The sequence below is a fragment of the Lepus europaeus genome, chromosome 6 (genome assembly GCF_033115175.1).
Source record: "Lepus europaeus isolate LE1 chromosome 6, mLepTim1.pri, whole genome shotgun sequence".
NCBI lineage: Eukaryota > Metazoa > Chordata > Mammalia > Lagomorpha > Leporidae > Lepus > Lepus europaeus.
The window spans coordinates 86,537,344-86,551,732 of NC_084832.1; the positions used below are offsets into that span (position 1 = coordinate 86,537,344).

At 48.6% G+C, this 14,389-nt stretch overlaps 1 protein-coding gene across 1 annotated transcript in view; it reads left to right on the forward strand.

Moving 5' to 3' along the window:
* The window catches only part of PARP4 (poly(ADP-ribose) polymerase family member 4), a 93,929-nt gene that overhangs the window by 68,539 nt on the left and 11,001 nt on the right, over window positions 1–14,389 (forward strand). Inside the window, 7 exon segments of the mRNA XM_062194495.1 lie at window positions 4,148–4,247; window positions 5,796–5,966; window positions 6,153–6,233; window positions 8,277–8,357; window positions 9,401–9,496; window positions 10,044–10,166; window positions 11,539–12,891. Of these exon segments, the coding sequence (XP_062050479.1) occupies window positions 4,148–4,247; window positions 5,796–5,966; window positions 6,153–6,233; window positions 8,277–8,357; window positions 9,401–9,496; window positions 10,044–10,166; window positions 11,539–12,891 (2,005 nt within the window).

Sequence of the window (14,389 nt, forward strand, 5' to 3'; positions counted from 1 at the left end):
CTAGGAAAAGAAGAGGAAGATGGCCCAAGTGTTTTGGACCCAGCCACCCTCATGGGAGACCTGGATGAAGCTCCTGGCTCTTGGCTTCAGCCTGGCCCAGCCCTGGCTATCGTAGCCGTCTGGGGAGTGAACCAGTGGATGGCAGACCTCTCTCTGTGTCCCTCCCTCTCTCTCTCTAACTCTGACTTTCATATAAATAAAATAAACCTTTAAAGTAGTATTTTATAGTAAAATATGCTTTTTTAGTGCAAAAATTTTTTGTGCACTTTTTTTATAGTTCACACTTTCCATGAACTTTTTTTTTTTTTTTTGAAAGGTAGAGAGACAAACTCAGAGAGAGAGAGAGAAACAGAGAGCTCTCTTAACTGCTGGTTCACTCCCCAAACACCACAATAGCCAGGGCTGGGCCAATGCCAAAGCCAGGACCCAAAAATTCAATCCAGGTTTCCCACATGGGTGCCAGGGACCCAAGAACTTGAGGCTGCCTGTCTCCCAAGGCCTGCATTAGCAGGAAATTGGAGTCAGGGCAGAGCCGAGATCCAGGTATTTTAATATGACATGTGGGCATCCCAGACACCAAATGCCTGCTCTCCATGAACTTTTTGAAGACCTCTCAAGTGAGGCTGCCACTAGTGTCACAGCCTATTGTCACACAGTAAACTTTTTTATATATAAGTAGAATACACTCTAAAATAATGATTAGGGGCTAACGTTGTGGCACAGTGGGTTAAGCTGTCACCTGCAAAGCCAGCATGCCATATGAGTACCAGTTGGAGTCCCAGCTGTTCCACTTCTGATCCAGCTCCCTGCTAATGCTCCTAGGAAAGCAGCAGAAAATGGCCCAAGTGCTTAGGTCCCTGCACCCATGTGCAAGACCCAGATGGAGTTCCAGGCTCCTGTCTTCAGCCTGGCCCAGCCCCAGCTGTTGCGACCATTTAGTGGGTGAACCAGGACATAAAAGATCTCTATCTATCTCTTTTCCTCTCTTTCTCTATTTAACTCTGCCTTTTGAATAAATTAAAAATAAATATTTAAAAATAATAGAATGACTAAAAGAATAATATAGTGAATATATCATCCAGTGACATAGTTGTTTATGATCATTATCAATATTATGTCTTGCATAATACAGGTGTTATACTTTATGTGACCACCAGTTCAGTTGGTGTGTTACACCAGCATACTACACACCTATGATGGCTGTGACGTCACTAGGTGACAGGAATTTCTCCTCCCCACTATAATCTTACAGATCCCCATTGCCCATGCAGTCCGTCTTGAGGAAAACCCCCTATGCAGCAACATGACTGCTCCAGTGTGCAGAAGCTGCACAGTGTGGCGGGACGGAGGCCTGGGCTTAGGGCCAGACTGACTGCCAGGGTCTCAGAACTGGAGTAGGCCGCCCATCAGCTGTGGCCTTAGACCCTCTTAACCTCTCCTCTGCAAAATGAAGCCATTCGTGAAAATGGCTCCCGTATCAGATTATTTTTCTTTGTAAGAATCCGAACGCCCAGCCTGTCCTGAGCAGCCAGGGCTGCCCACAGGCTGCTTTGCTCTGCCACCTCCCTTCCCAGGCTGCCATGTGCATTTTTATCTTCCAGTCTGCAGTGTGCACAGCCTGTCTCCTGGGGAGGCTGCCACCTCACCATGGCTGGCACTCCCCTCCCCCAGCTGCAGCTGCCTCTTTCAGATTGCCCTAAGGCAGACAGCAGATTGCAAGGAAAATTACAATCAGAGCTGCCCGCCCACAGCCAGTGACTGCCCTACAAGTGGTCACCAGGTGCTCCTGTTCTGAGGTCCAGCGCAGAGCGGACTCAGCTCAGTACGCTGGAGGGCAGGCGAGGGGTGTGCTGGGCCGGCCCAGCCCCGTGCTCCCGGAGCTGGCCCAGTTGCTCTAAGACCAGCCCTGCCCACCTGTCCTCCTCACAGCTCTTACTGTTATTCTTTGTAACCCCAGGCATGCTTGGGCATCACAAAGCTGAAGCAAACTCCTCCAGGAATTGTCCCGGGCATGCTTACCTGAGGACCCCGCACTGGAGAAGGCTCCGACACCTGGGCAGCACCTGTTTCCGCCTTCTGATGGAAAGTTGTCCTGGAGCAGCCAATGGCCCTCACCCTAGTGGTGCCAGGCGATCAACCTAGGAGGAAACAAAGGGGGTGTGGAGGGGAGGAGCAGGTGGCAGCCAGAGCCTCCCAGAAGCACCATCCGGCCCGGGGAGCTAGGATCCTTGGTGTTCTGTGAAATTTTGGGGCTTTTTCCGTGGGTTTCTGCCCCATTTTCTATACATACACTTTTGTGTCTATGCACTCTAGCAATGCTGTCAGTTCTCCAGGATGGAGACTGTGTATCCAGCCTTGCCTTCCCCTGGTGTGTGTGTTTGTATGTGTGTGTTTGTGTGTGTGTGTAATAATTGTCCTCAGGCCCCACAGCAAGAGCACTGTAAAGACTCCAGCCAGCCCGACTAGCAGACACAATCTGTACAGTGCTCTCTGTCTTAAGGATTTTTTTTCAGTCAGTGTTGAAGTCATTGCAAATTAATTTTGAGAACTAGGGGCTGGCCCTGTGGTGCGGTAGGCTAATCCTCCGCCTGCGGCACCAGCATCCCATATGGGCGTCGGTTCTAGTCCCGGATGCCCTTCTTCCAATCCAACTCTCTGCTATGGCCTGGGAAAGCAGTAGAAGATGGCCCAAGTGCTTGGATCCCTGCACCCACATGGGAGACTGGGAGGAAGCTCCTGGCTCATGGCTTCGGATCGGCACAGCTCCAGCCATTGCGGCCATCTGGGGAGTGAACCACCGGAAGGAAGACCTTTCTCTCTGTCTCTCCCTCTCACTGTCTATAACTCTACCTCTCAAATAAATAAATAAAAAATCTAAAAAAATTTTTTTCGAGAACTAAAGATAGATGCGATGTGTTAGTCAACATTTTGTTGCTGTAACAAAATACCTGACACAGGCTACTTATGAAGTAAAGGAAGGTTTATTTTGGCCCACAGTTCTGGAGTTTCACAGTCTAAGATCAGGTTGCAAGTATCCTAAGTGGTGACTTAACTGCTCTGCTAAACATCTCCCACCCCCAGAAAAGCAAAGCTTGGACCTTTGGGGGAGGAGACGTTCAATATCCCGACTAATACTCAAACCATAGCATCCAGCCCTTATCAGTAGCCTCAAAAAAATTGTGATGTAGCTTTCTTTAGCTCTTTTCCTAGAAAAATAATCCATCAATTCTTTCTTGTTTCAGAGGAAATGTCCTAAGAAAGGAGTTCATTTTTAAAAAGATTTATTTATCTATTTGAAAAGCAGAGTTACAGAGAGAAGGGGGACAGAGGGAGAGAGAGATCCATCTGCTAGTTGGCTCCCCAGTGGCTGCAATGGCCAGGGCTGGGCCAGTCTGAAGCCAGGACCCTGGAACTCCACCCGGGTCTCCCATGTGGGTGGCAGGGGGTAAGCCCTTGGGCCATCTTCTGCTGCCCCCGACCCCAGGTGCCTTGACAGGCAGCTGGATCAGAACTAGAGCAGCTGGGACTCAAAACAGCACTCATATGAGATGTCAGCGTCACAGGCGGTGGCTTAACCTCCTCCACCACAGCATGCGCCCCAGAAATGAGTTCTTAATAGTTTTTTCTCCAAGTGTTATCAAGAGAAACGTAACAGGACACTGATCATTTAAGTATCAAAGATGTTCTTTGCTAGAGTGAGCATTGCTTCTTTATACTTTTTGCTTCTAGGTGTGTATCCAGTTTTAAGGTGTAAATTTTGTTCACTTTTTTGCCAGTTCTTGGCTTTTGGGATCAGAGTCAGGAAACACTGACATTTGTTGATAGTTGGTTGACATCTTAATCGCATTCTGATGCCTTTGGGGGTGTTTTAGAATCATCTACACCTTCCTTTGGTAAACTGGAAGTCAAGCAATTTTACTTTCTGGTTGTGAAAAATAAATAAGTTGTCCGAAACACAGGAATTTACATTAGCAAAACTTTCCAAAACCAACCAATTATTTTCTGCTGCTCTCAGTTTTTCTTTAACTTCAGCTACATTCCCACAGATGATCTCTTTCATTGAGTTTTGAGCTTTCTCAATATGTTGACATATATTTCAAAAATGTTTTTAAAATTTCATGAAAATTAAAGTGTGAAATGTGATCAGTTCTACAGCAAATCGTCACATCTTAAGAACTTTGTCCCAGTATGGTGCTGGAGTATTTGAATATTTTAACTCAAACTCCAAACAGAGTTGGAAAAAGCAGGTATGTTTTAAGAATTTCTTACACCTAATTTGATGTTTGTATATAGAATATGATCACACAAGTCTAAGTGATGGTAACTACTGTTTTCTTTTAAATATTTACTTTGCTTATTTTCAAAGCAGAGTTAAAGAGAGAAATATTGGGAGAGACAGAGGGAGAGAGGTTTTCCATCCACTGATTCACTCCCCAAATGGCCGCAACAGCTGGGGCTGGGCCAGGCTGAAGCAGGAGCCAGGAACTACTTCCTGGTCTCCACATGGGTGCAGGGGCCTAAGCAATTGGGCTATGTTCTGCTGCCTTCCCAGGTACATTAACAGATTGGAAGTGGAGCAGCCGGAATGCAAACCGGTGCCCACATGGGATGCCAGCATTGCAGGCAGAGGCTTCACCTGCTGTGCCACAGCACCAGCCTCTCCTGTGTTTTCTTGACTAGAAAGGAGAGCTATAGAGAGACAAAAGCAACAGAAGCGTGAGCCTTGCTGTTGGTACTGCTCCTCTTACACCTATCAGGAATACCGTGACTACTGTTCCATGGTATGAATAGACCGCATTTTGTTCACGCATTCTTCCGTGTGGACCCTTGGGTTGCCTGCACCTTTTGGCTGTTGTGAGTAAAGCTGGCCAAGCACTGGCATACGAGAGTCTGTGTGTGGCTCTGCATTCAGTTCTGGGCAGCTCACTGAGAAGTGGGACTGCTGAAGCGTGTGGTCATTCTGTGTGTAGATTTGTAGGAGCTGCCATTCTGTCTTCCACAGTAGCTGCACTATTTCATATTCCCACCAGCCGCACGTAAGCCTTGCAGTTTCTCTGACCCTCTCCAATGCACATTGTTTTCCATCTTTTATTTGTTTGTTTGTTTAATAGTAGCCATCCTAATGGATGTGAAGTTATATATCATTGTTTTTTTTTTATTTATATTCCACTGTTAACTAGTGGTGTTGAGCATTTTTTTTTTTTGAAGAATTTTTTTTTTATTTGAAAATCAGAGTTAAACAGAGAGAGAGGGAAAGACAGGAGGAGATCTTCAATCCACTGGCTCACTCCCCAGATGGCTGCAACAGCCAGGACTGAGCCAGGCCAAACCCAGGAGCCATGAGTTTCTTCCAGGTCTCCCACATGGTGGCAGGGGCCCAAGTACTTGAGCCATCATCTCTTTGTAGCAGTAAGATGGATCAGAAGTGGAGTAGCATGGACTTGAATAGCACTCTAACATGGGATGTGGGCATCTCAAGTGTGGCTTAACTCACTGTTAAGTGAATGAATCTAATAGAGGCCACAACTCCCACCCCATAGGATTCATTTTTATAACTGGTGTCTATTCATATCAAAGTTGCAAGGAAGTCATTAGCTAATGGCATAAATTTAGGATGCTTTGTAAACTTAAATCCTGTGATAGTGCTATTATTAAACATTTTGTCTCAGCCCTTTGGGAAAAGTACCCAGTAATAGGAAGGAGGAAAAAAAAATCAAGGAGCCACCAAATCCACAAGCGGTAATGTAAACACGGATGTAACCTTGAACAAGAAGTAATTCCCATTTTATCCATAGATAGAAGAGCAAATGACCAGGCTGCGTTCTCCAAGTTGCCACTCCGTCTCTGTGAAATGGCAGCAGCTAAATCTGGACGCACCTGAGCCCCTGCAGGCCCCAGCCCAGGTGCCCTCCTTGTTCCACAACGACCGGCTCCTTGTCTATGGATTCATCCCTCATTGTACACAGGTAGGAAGGTGCACAGCGGGTGTACCACGGGGAGAGCCATACGTTTTGCTACTTTTTCCCCTCTGGGTGGCAGATTTTCTCCTTCTGGGGCACAGCCGGGGGTCAGCCTGGGCTCAGAGAGGCTTCTGACTCATCAGACACTGGGGTGACAAGCTAATGACGAGGCAATGTTTTCCCCCGTCCCAGGCAACTCTGTGTGCACTCATTGATGAGAAGGAATTTCAGGCCATGGTGTCCACTACTGACCTTCAGAAGACAACAGGGACGGTAAGATTCAAACAAACTGTGGACCGAAAGTTCTGTGTTTTCTTATGTGGGCCTAATGCTCCATGTGTTTCCTGTGTTGTACGTGGAACTGAGCTTGATCACGTGTACACAGGGGACAGTGCTGAATACATGGTGACACCAGCTGTGTGCCCTTCATCTTAATCCACCTCTGTTAACTGCCCTGACTTGGCCCCTGTCCCAGGAGGAGAAGGTGCAGTCCCACAAGACTGCCCCCAACTCAGACACTCCTGGGCCCCCAGGTTGCCCACACTCTGTCTGCCTCGGCTACAAACTGGAGATTGCCACCACCCTAGTAACGTGCTGTAACAGCTCACAGAGCTCAGGGAACACTTCCTCCCTCTCTCCAAGTTCCTATGTTACTAGCATGATACAAAGCACACATCCGGACAAACGGGGCGAGTCTGGAAGGGTCCCCAGTGCTGGAATTTCTGCCCCCAGGGAGCTGGAGTGTGCCACCCCACCGCGTGTGGATGTGTCCAACCCACAGGCCCTCTGGGCCTTCAGTCGGGGTCATCACACAGGAGTCACGATGACCCCTGTGATTAACTCTGCCCCAGGAAGTGGGCTGAGCCAGTCCCATTGCTCTAATCTCCCTGGCAGACCGACCCCCATCCTGGGGGACTTCCAGAAGATAGCCTCATTAACATAAATGTGGGCGTGGTTGGAAGGAGCCAATAGAGAGTAACCCTTTCACCTTTGGTGTCTCTGAAGGGATTTCAGGATTCAAGGAGGAAAGATCAAATGGAGCAACAAATGCTCCTTCCCTTTTTCTTTTAAACATTTCTTTATTTATTTGAAAGGCAGAGAGAGAGAGAGAGAGAGAGAAAAACAGAGCTCTTCCAACCACTGGTTCACTCTCCAAATGGCCACAACAGCCAGGGCTGGGCCAGGCCAAGGCAGGAGCCAGGAACTGCAGCCAGATTTCCCATATGGGTACAGGGACCAAGGACGTGAGCCATCCTCTGCTGCTTTCCCAGGCGCAATAGCAGGGGCTGGATCAGAAGTGGGACTGCCAGGACTCGAACCGGCGATGTAGTTAACCCGCGGTGGTGCAGTGCCAGTTCCTCCCTCTTACACTAAAGAAGTCACAGTGTTTTCTTTAGGAGGTGTGTGCCAGGAAGTATGGACAAAGTCCAAAATACATCTATATTATTAGATTACAGCATCACAAGCAATCACCAAAAAGCTTGCAGCACTTGCCTTAGTACTGAATCCACTGTAGTTTTGACCTTGAAAACTCCTGAGCTGTCAATTCTATCTATGCACTTTGTTATCCATAGATTTATTTGTATAACCAGGTAAATCATATTCCGGTTATTGCTGTCATTCAAAAATAAGATACAGCTTACTTTTGGACAGTGAATCAATATAACTGACTTAATATTTGCCAGTGACTTAACGTATGGAATTGAAGGGAATCTTGTTTTAAAAATTGAATCTAAGGGGGCAAGAAAGCCAAGGATTTTACCTGGAAATGGGTCATTTTCCATAAAATCACAGTCTGGGCACTGACCTTCCTTTGTGACTTGTGATTATTGAAAGCAGATGTTACCATTTGAGACCAGTTCCTCTTGCTAGTCTGAGCGGAAGCACTTCACCTACAGGTCCTGTGGCCCCCGCCCTGCAGCATGGAGCCCCGTTCCTGGCTGCACACCCCCAGCACCAGCTTGGCTCCTCCTACAGTGGAAGAGCAGTTATAAATTGTCAAAATGAATCTGATCTGCAAAATGGCTGTTGCTAGAAAAGGCCATCTCAAGGGACAGAAAACAGAAGAATGGTGGCCAGTGGCTGGGGCCAGGAGACTGACCACAGAGGTGGTTTTTGGGGTGAAGGGATGTTCTGTGTCTTCATTTTGGGCATGGCCACACAACAGTATACTTCTGTGAACACTCACCCAATTGCACTCTGGTAAAGGATAAATTCTACCACGTGTAAATTATGCCTCAGTTTTTACAAAAGAGTGTCCTACGTCTCAGATGAGAAGCCATTTGAATCTCTCTCGCCTTTGTTGCTTAAACACAGATGATTCACAAGCTGACGGCGCGAGCTCTGATCAGAGATTACGAAGACGGCATTCTCCATGAAAACGAGACGAGCCATGAGGTTCGGGCTTTTTTTCATAGAACCCAGTATGCCTTGCTCTTGATCCCTTGTTTTAGCCAAGGGAATGTAAGGTGAGGACAGCTGTGTGGAGAACGTGCTGTCCAGGGAACATCCACCCCTGCTTCTGTGACCTCCGTGCCTCGAGTATGGATGCTCCAAGAATGTTTGTTGAAGTTCGCGAAAGCATGGATGTCCGTGCCTTCCTGAGAATTCTGTAACATTTCACCCTGCACAAAGAGGCTGCAGTGGCGCTCAGCCAGCATTCATTGAGTGCCTGTAGTGGATGTCATCTCGGCTCCCATGGGTTGTAGTGTTGGTGTTCCTGTCCTGTGGTGAGGACCAGGGGCAGGCCGGTGGGAGACCTGCCTGCCTAAGGCACCCAGCAGAGCCAAAGGCCACCCTGTTCCCTTCTTGCTGTGCAGATGGACCCAGACTGAAGGTCTCACCCATCGAGCCCAGCCTGACCGATCAGCTGGTCACCCAGGGGCTGTTATCTGAAAGAAAGTTGGAGTGTTGGTGTTATGTGCAATCCCAAAGGAAGGTGCCAGATGCCGTGGAGGGCCAGGTACCCTGACGGACAGGCACGGCTGGTGACAAATGGCCTTGCGCTTGCTCTGGTCTCCTGACAGCCTTGGAGCACAGCTTTCTGTTCTGTTTCGCTTAAGGCCCTTTTATCTCTGAAGGCAACTGACCAGGCCCTGCCTGGGACCATCCTACACTGCTCCCTGTGCCCCTTCAGTGCCTCCACAGACTAAGGGCTCTCGCCACTGGTGGGTGCTCTTTATAAACTCCAAGAGATGGCTAACAGGAGCTCCTCTTCTGTGGCTGAGCTAGGTCAGCTGACCCCATGTTGCAGGGAGTGTTGGGTCACCTACCTGACAAGGCCCTTAACCTAGCATTCAGTTTGACGTGCTTATTAGAAGGGGGTTTACTTGTCATAGAAAAACAGCAATTTAGATTATTTAATGCTCTCTTTAACTAAGCGTGTGTAGCTAGGCTCAAATAAAACAGGCCATGGTTTCTTTGGTTTTATTCTCTCCTAGATGAAGAAACAAAGCTTGAAATCTCTGATCATTAAACTCAGTAAAGAAAACTCTCTCATCACACAATTTACCAGCTTTGTGGCAGTTGAGAAAAGGGTATGTATTGCTAATTCGTGGTTACTTTATGGATGTTTGCATCTTACAGAAGTGGCTCTTGCTCTGATCCTGTGAATGGCAAGGTGGGGGGAAGCCAGCAGGCCTCCTGTCCATCATGGCCTCCACTAGGATTTCTGATGACCTCTCTAAATGCTTATGTTATCATTTTAAAGATATGATTATTAATTAGTTACATATGTATTCTCAAGGTGTCCTGCCATTCTGTTACATTTTTGGCACTTCTCATCTTTCATTAATCTGACATTTCAAAAAAATAGATAAAGCCTAGGTTTCCCACCAAGAGGCCCTTTCCTGTTCATGAGTGAGTAAGAAACCCATGTGCAGCACTCAGCATAGCTCTCAGCGGCACCCCTCAACTGAGGGGCCTGTCCGTGCCTCTTTCTCTCAAACCCGTGGCCCAGGCCACGAGACCCAACCTTACAGACAGACCCAGTGCAAATGCAACAACCACAAGGCTTTAGAATGTGTGATCATCATTAATCTGAGAATGGCTGTTTTAATTTAACCCCAATGTGATTCGATATAGGATGGTAATGAGTCACCGTTTCCTAATACACCAAACATTTCAAAACTGATTGCCGAAGAAGATGTGGACTTCCTGCCTTACATGGATTGGCAGGAGAAGCAACCAGGAGCCAGCACAGCACAGGTGAGCCCTAATTACCAGGTCAGCAGACAATGCGCTTTCATATTTCCACAACAGAGCTAGAATAGCGCCTTTGTCACCTGCGTCTACAGGCTGTCTCCTTGATGAGGGGAAAAACACACCAGTGTAGCCGCAAAGCACGAAACGAGAATGACTGTGGCTAGGCTTCATTCACGGGCAGAGTCACTGCCACACAGCCAGCCAGTCAGGTACCGCAGAGGACTTCAACAAGTTATGGAGGGTTGGTGTTGGGGCAGTGGTTAAGACATCTCAGAGTGCCTGGGTTCTACACCTGATTCTAGCTTCCTGCTAGCGGGCATCTTGGGAGAAAGCTAGTGATAGCTCCTGTTCTGGGGTCCCTGCCAACCACATGGGAGACCCAGACTGATTTCCAGGTTCTGGTTCCAGCCTGGCCCAAGCTGTTGTTGCAGGCATTTGAGGACTAAGTCAGTGGGATGAAAGATCTCTCTCTGTCTCTGTCTTTATTTCTGTCTCTATTTCTATTTCTGTGTGTCTCCCTCTGTATTCTTGCCTTTTAAATAAAATAAAAATAAATGAATAAATAAAATTGTTTTAAAGTTCATGGAAAATGGAATTTAAGTTTATTTTGGTGCAAACAATTTTGAAATCTGTGCAGTTTTCTCATATTGTATATTCTACATGAACTTTTTGAAGATCATTTTTTATTAAAGATTTATTGATTTGAAAGTCAGAGTTACAGAGAGGCAGAGGCAGAGAGAGAGAAAGGTCTTCCATCTGCTGGTGCACTCCCAGATGGCTGCAACACCAGGAACTGTGCCTTTCCAAAGCCAGGAGTCAGGAACTTCTTCTTGGTCTCCCAAGAAGGGTGCAGGGGCCCAAGGACTTGGGCCATCTTCTATTGCTCTCCCAGGCCATAGCAGAGAGCTGGATCAGAAGAGGAGCAGCTGGGAATCAAACCGGCGCTCATATGGGATTGCTGGCACGGCAGGTGGCAGCTTTACCCACTCACTACACAACACCAGTCCCTCTCATTTTCTTAATATTGCCAGAAAGACTGACATAATTTATTTCAAAATATTTGCTTATTTTCGGGCTCATTTCCACACTACGATTCTGTTCAGTGTAACATCTTGGACAAGTCACTTCTCTGGGTGTTCACGGTTCTGATTCTCGGATCACAGAAACACCTTTGGAGGTGTTGTTGCTGCTGTTCTCTCCAGAGCTCTGCGTCCTTATCTATAAACCCAGGGCTCCTACTGAAACGTCCAGAGTACCTCGGGTGCCCTGCCCGTGCATGCTGACGACCCTGACTGCGAGCCCTGGGTCGTGGGGAAGCCAGTCACAGGGAAGAACGTTCACCTGACCCTGCATTTTGTTCTGTTTTCCCCTTCAGCGCCTCCCTTCAGTATCCTCTGCATGGGGTGAAGAAGTGCAACCTAAATATTTGGTTAAAAAGAAACTGAAGCGGAGTATGTGGCGGGTCCTTGGAGAAATGAAAGAGGGAGTCTTAGATTCACAGGCAGCGGCAGAACCTCTCACACCCAGTTTTGGATGTAGAGATCTGGAAATGCCTCTGGATTTAAGTGTGATGGATTCCCTTCAACAATCAGAAATCACAGACAGAGGCGTGCCAAAAAATGCCGTTGCTTCCAGCTTTCCCGTGGGGGCTGCAGCCTGGAGCTCCTCCGCCATGCCGCCTCCGCCCGCTCTCCCTGGTGCCTCCTTGGCTTCCAACACGGGTCTTCAAGTGTTTGCTTCCACATTTCTTGCCCCGGCTGCAGCCAGTGACTCCTGCGCCGTGGCTCTTCCGCCGCCTCTCTATGGTGCTTTCTCACCTTCCTACAGGGGTCCTCAAGTGTTGGCTTCCGAAAGGATTGTTTACAGCTCTCCTTCGGTGGCTGCAGCCCGTGGCTCCGCCTCCTCTCCTCCTCCACCCCCTCTCCCTGGTGCTTCCTCCTCTTCCCGCACCTGTCTTCAGGGCCCTCTTTTTTCTCTTTCTGCTTTCAAACACTCAGACCCACCAAATGACGGCCAGCGCCCCGAGACCAGCAGCGTGCTTCAGCTGGAGTCGTCTCCCATTTTGCCTCCCCGCATCCCCATAAGGAGGTCGTCCCCTCTTAGCTTTTCGAGGCCTGCACAGTCGGATCTATTGGAACCTCTTCGAGCCCAAAGTATCAGGCTTAATGCTCGAGCCCAAAGTACCAGGCTTCATGCTAAAACCGCCTCTCGGATGAGCGCCAGCCCCGGCCCACATTCGCTGTTCGCTCTTCAAGGCCCTCCTGTTGGTCCCACCAGCCCCCGTGGTTCCCTTCGTCGCTCTGTTGGTCGCGCTCGGTGCTCCAGCCCACCAGCGCTCTCAGTACAGCAGCGCCCTCTCCTGTGCTCTCTTCCTGCCCGAGCCGCACCGTCTGGTTCTCCCACCGGAGGGCTCCGTGCTGCTGACAGTTCTATGGGAGAAGACACTGATGGGTTAGCAGACATACCTCTGAGTGATGTGTTTGCAGACGTACCTCTGAGTGATGTGTTTGCAGACGTAGACGTACTTATGAGCTGTGAGTCTTTCGACATGGAGGAAGAAGCTGCTGAGACCGAAAGGGACTTCCCATTGCCTCTACCTTGCCTGGCAACTGAAAGAAAAAAGGAACAAAGGGACTTTCAGGCAGGAGAGAGAGGGCAAGCCGTGGTCCAGGAACAGAGCCGCAGGAGTGCTGCGACGTACACGGAACTCTTCAGTCTACAAACCGAGGTATTTGGCCTGCTTCGCTGTAAATGTGTGGTTAGTTGGCTTCGTGGTTAAGCAGTGCCGCTCAGAGCAATCGGCCATCAGAACTGCTGGCTACCAGTCGGTCGTAAAGTAAGGGATTTGTGCCAACGCCGAGTCACGCTGCTTTCTTCATCAAGAAACTCTTGCTTTCCAAACCCACCAAAACCACAACCAGCTAGCGGATGGGAGCAATATGTTTAATAATTACTGGTGCTTGCCCATTAACTGTTGAGCCAGAACCTCATGTTGGTGAATGTTAATATTCCTCAGTTGACAGCATCCCTGAACAGATCCTAGGGTAAGACCTTAATTCCCTAGGTGCTAGAACTGATGAACTGCCATTCATATACATTTTCTATTGTGAAGTAAAACAGAATGCTATAAATGTACAGAGAGAGAGAGAGAGAGGGAGAGAGGGAGGGAGAGAGATAGCTTCCATCCATTGATTCACTCCCTGAATGGCTACAACAGCCAGAGCTGGGCTGGTCAGAAGTCAGGAGCTTCCTCTGGGTCTGCTTTGTGGGTGTAGAGGCCCAAGGACTTGGGCCATCCTCTACTGGTTTCCCGTTAGCAGGGAGCTGGATCTGAAGTGGAGCAGCTGGGACTCAAAAGGACACCTGTATGAAAAGCTTACCCATTACACCACAGCGCCAGCCCCTAGGTATTTTTGCATGAGTTCTTGGGAATACAGGAATTAGTCGAGCTGTAATATTAGGTTAGATCTTATCATTCGATTTGTTAAACTAAGAAACACTCCAGGAATTGAGCTCCTACACTGATGCTAAGACCCCATCTGACCTCTGTAACTGTATTGACTTAAGGTAATTTAATAAAGTAGAAGGGCTGGATTTAGCATAAGATTAAGCATGAGTCCCAGTCCTACCACTGTGTGACTTGGGGCAAGTCAGGTCACCTGTGTGAGCCTCAGTTTCCTCATCCACATAATGGGAATATAATGGCGTCCACCTCACAGAAGGGTTTTCTGGTTGAAATAGGATGGTCCCAGCTGCCCAGCTTCCCTGCCTGCGAGGATCAAGTGCAAGCCAGCAGGAAGAAGCAGAGGGTGGGCCCTGCCGCCAAACTCTTGGGGCTCCAGTCCTGCTCTACGACACAGTACGCTGTGACTTTGGACAAGGTGCCCGTCCTCTCCCTGTCTCCACGTCCTCACTTGCAAAGTGGGTCTAACGATAGGACCTCCACCAGAAAAGTGCCTGAAAAGGCAGAAGATCCGCTCCCGGGGGCTAGTTATGTACAGGTGGCCCCTAGCATCACTGCTGTTAGTTTTCAGGTTTCTGCCATAGATCCAGTCACCTGTGCACCTGTGTGGGATGGGACCCTCCTTCCTGCTCCCTCTCTTAGTTCCCAGAGGGCCTAGGGTCTGTCTGTTCCAAGGTGAGGATCCCCAAGCCCAGACTTCTGCATTCTCCTAAGCACGTGACAAGGCAGGCAGGGGACGGTGGGCACAGGGAGGGTGGTTTAG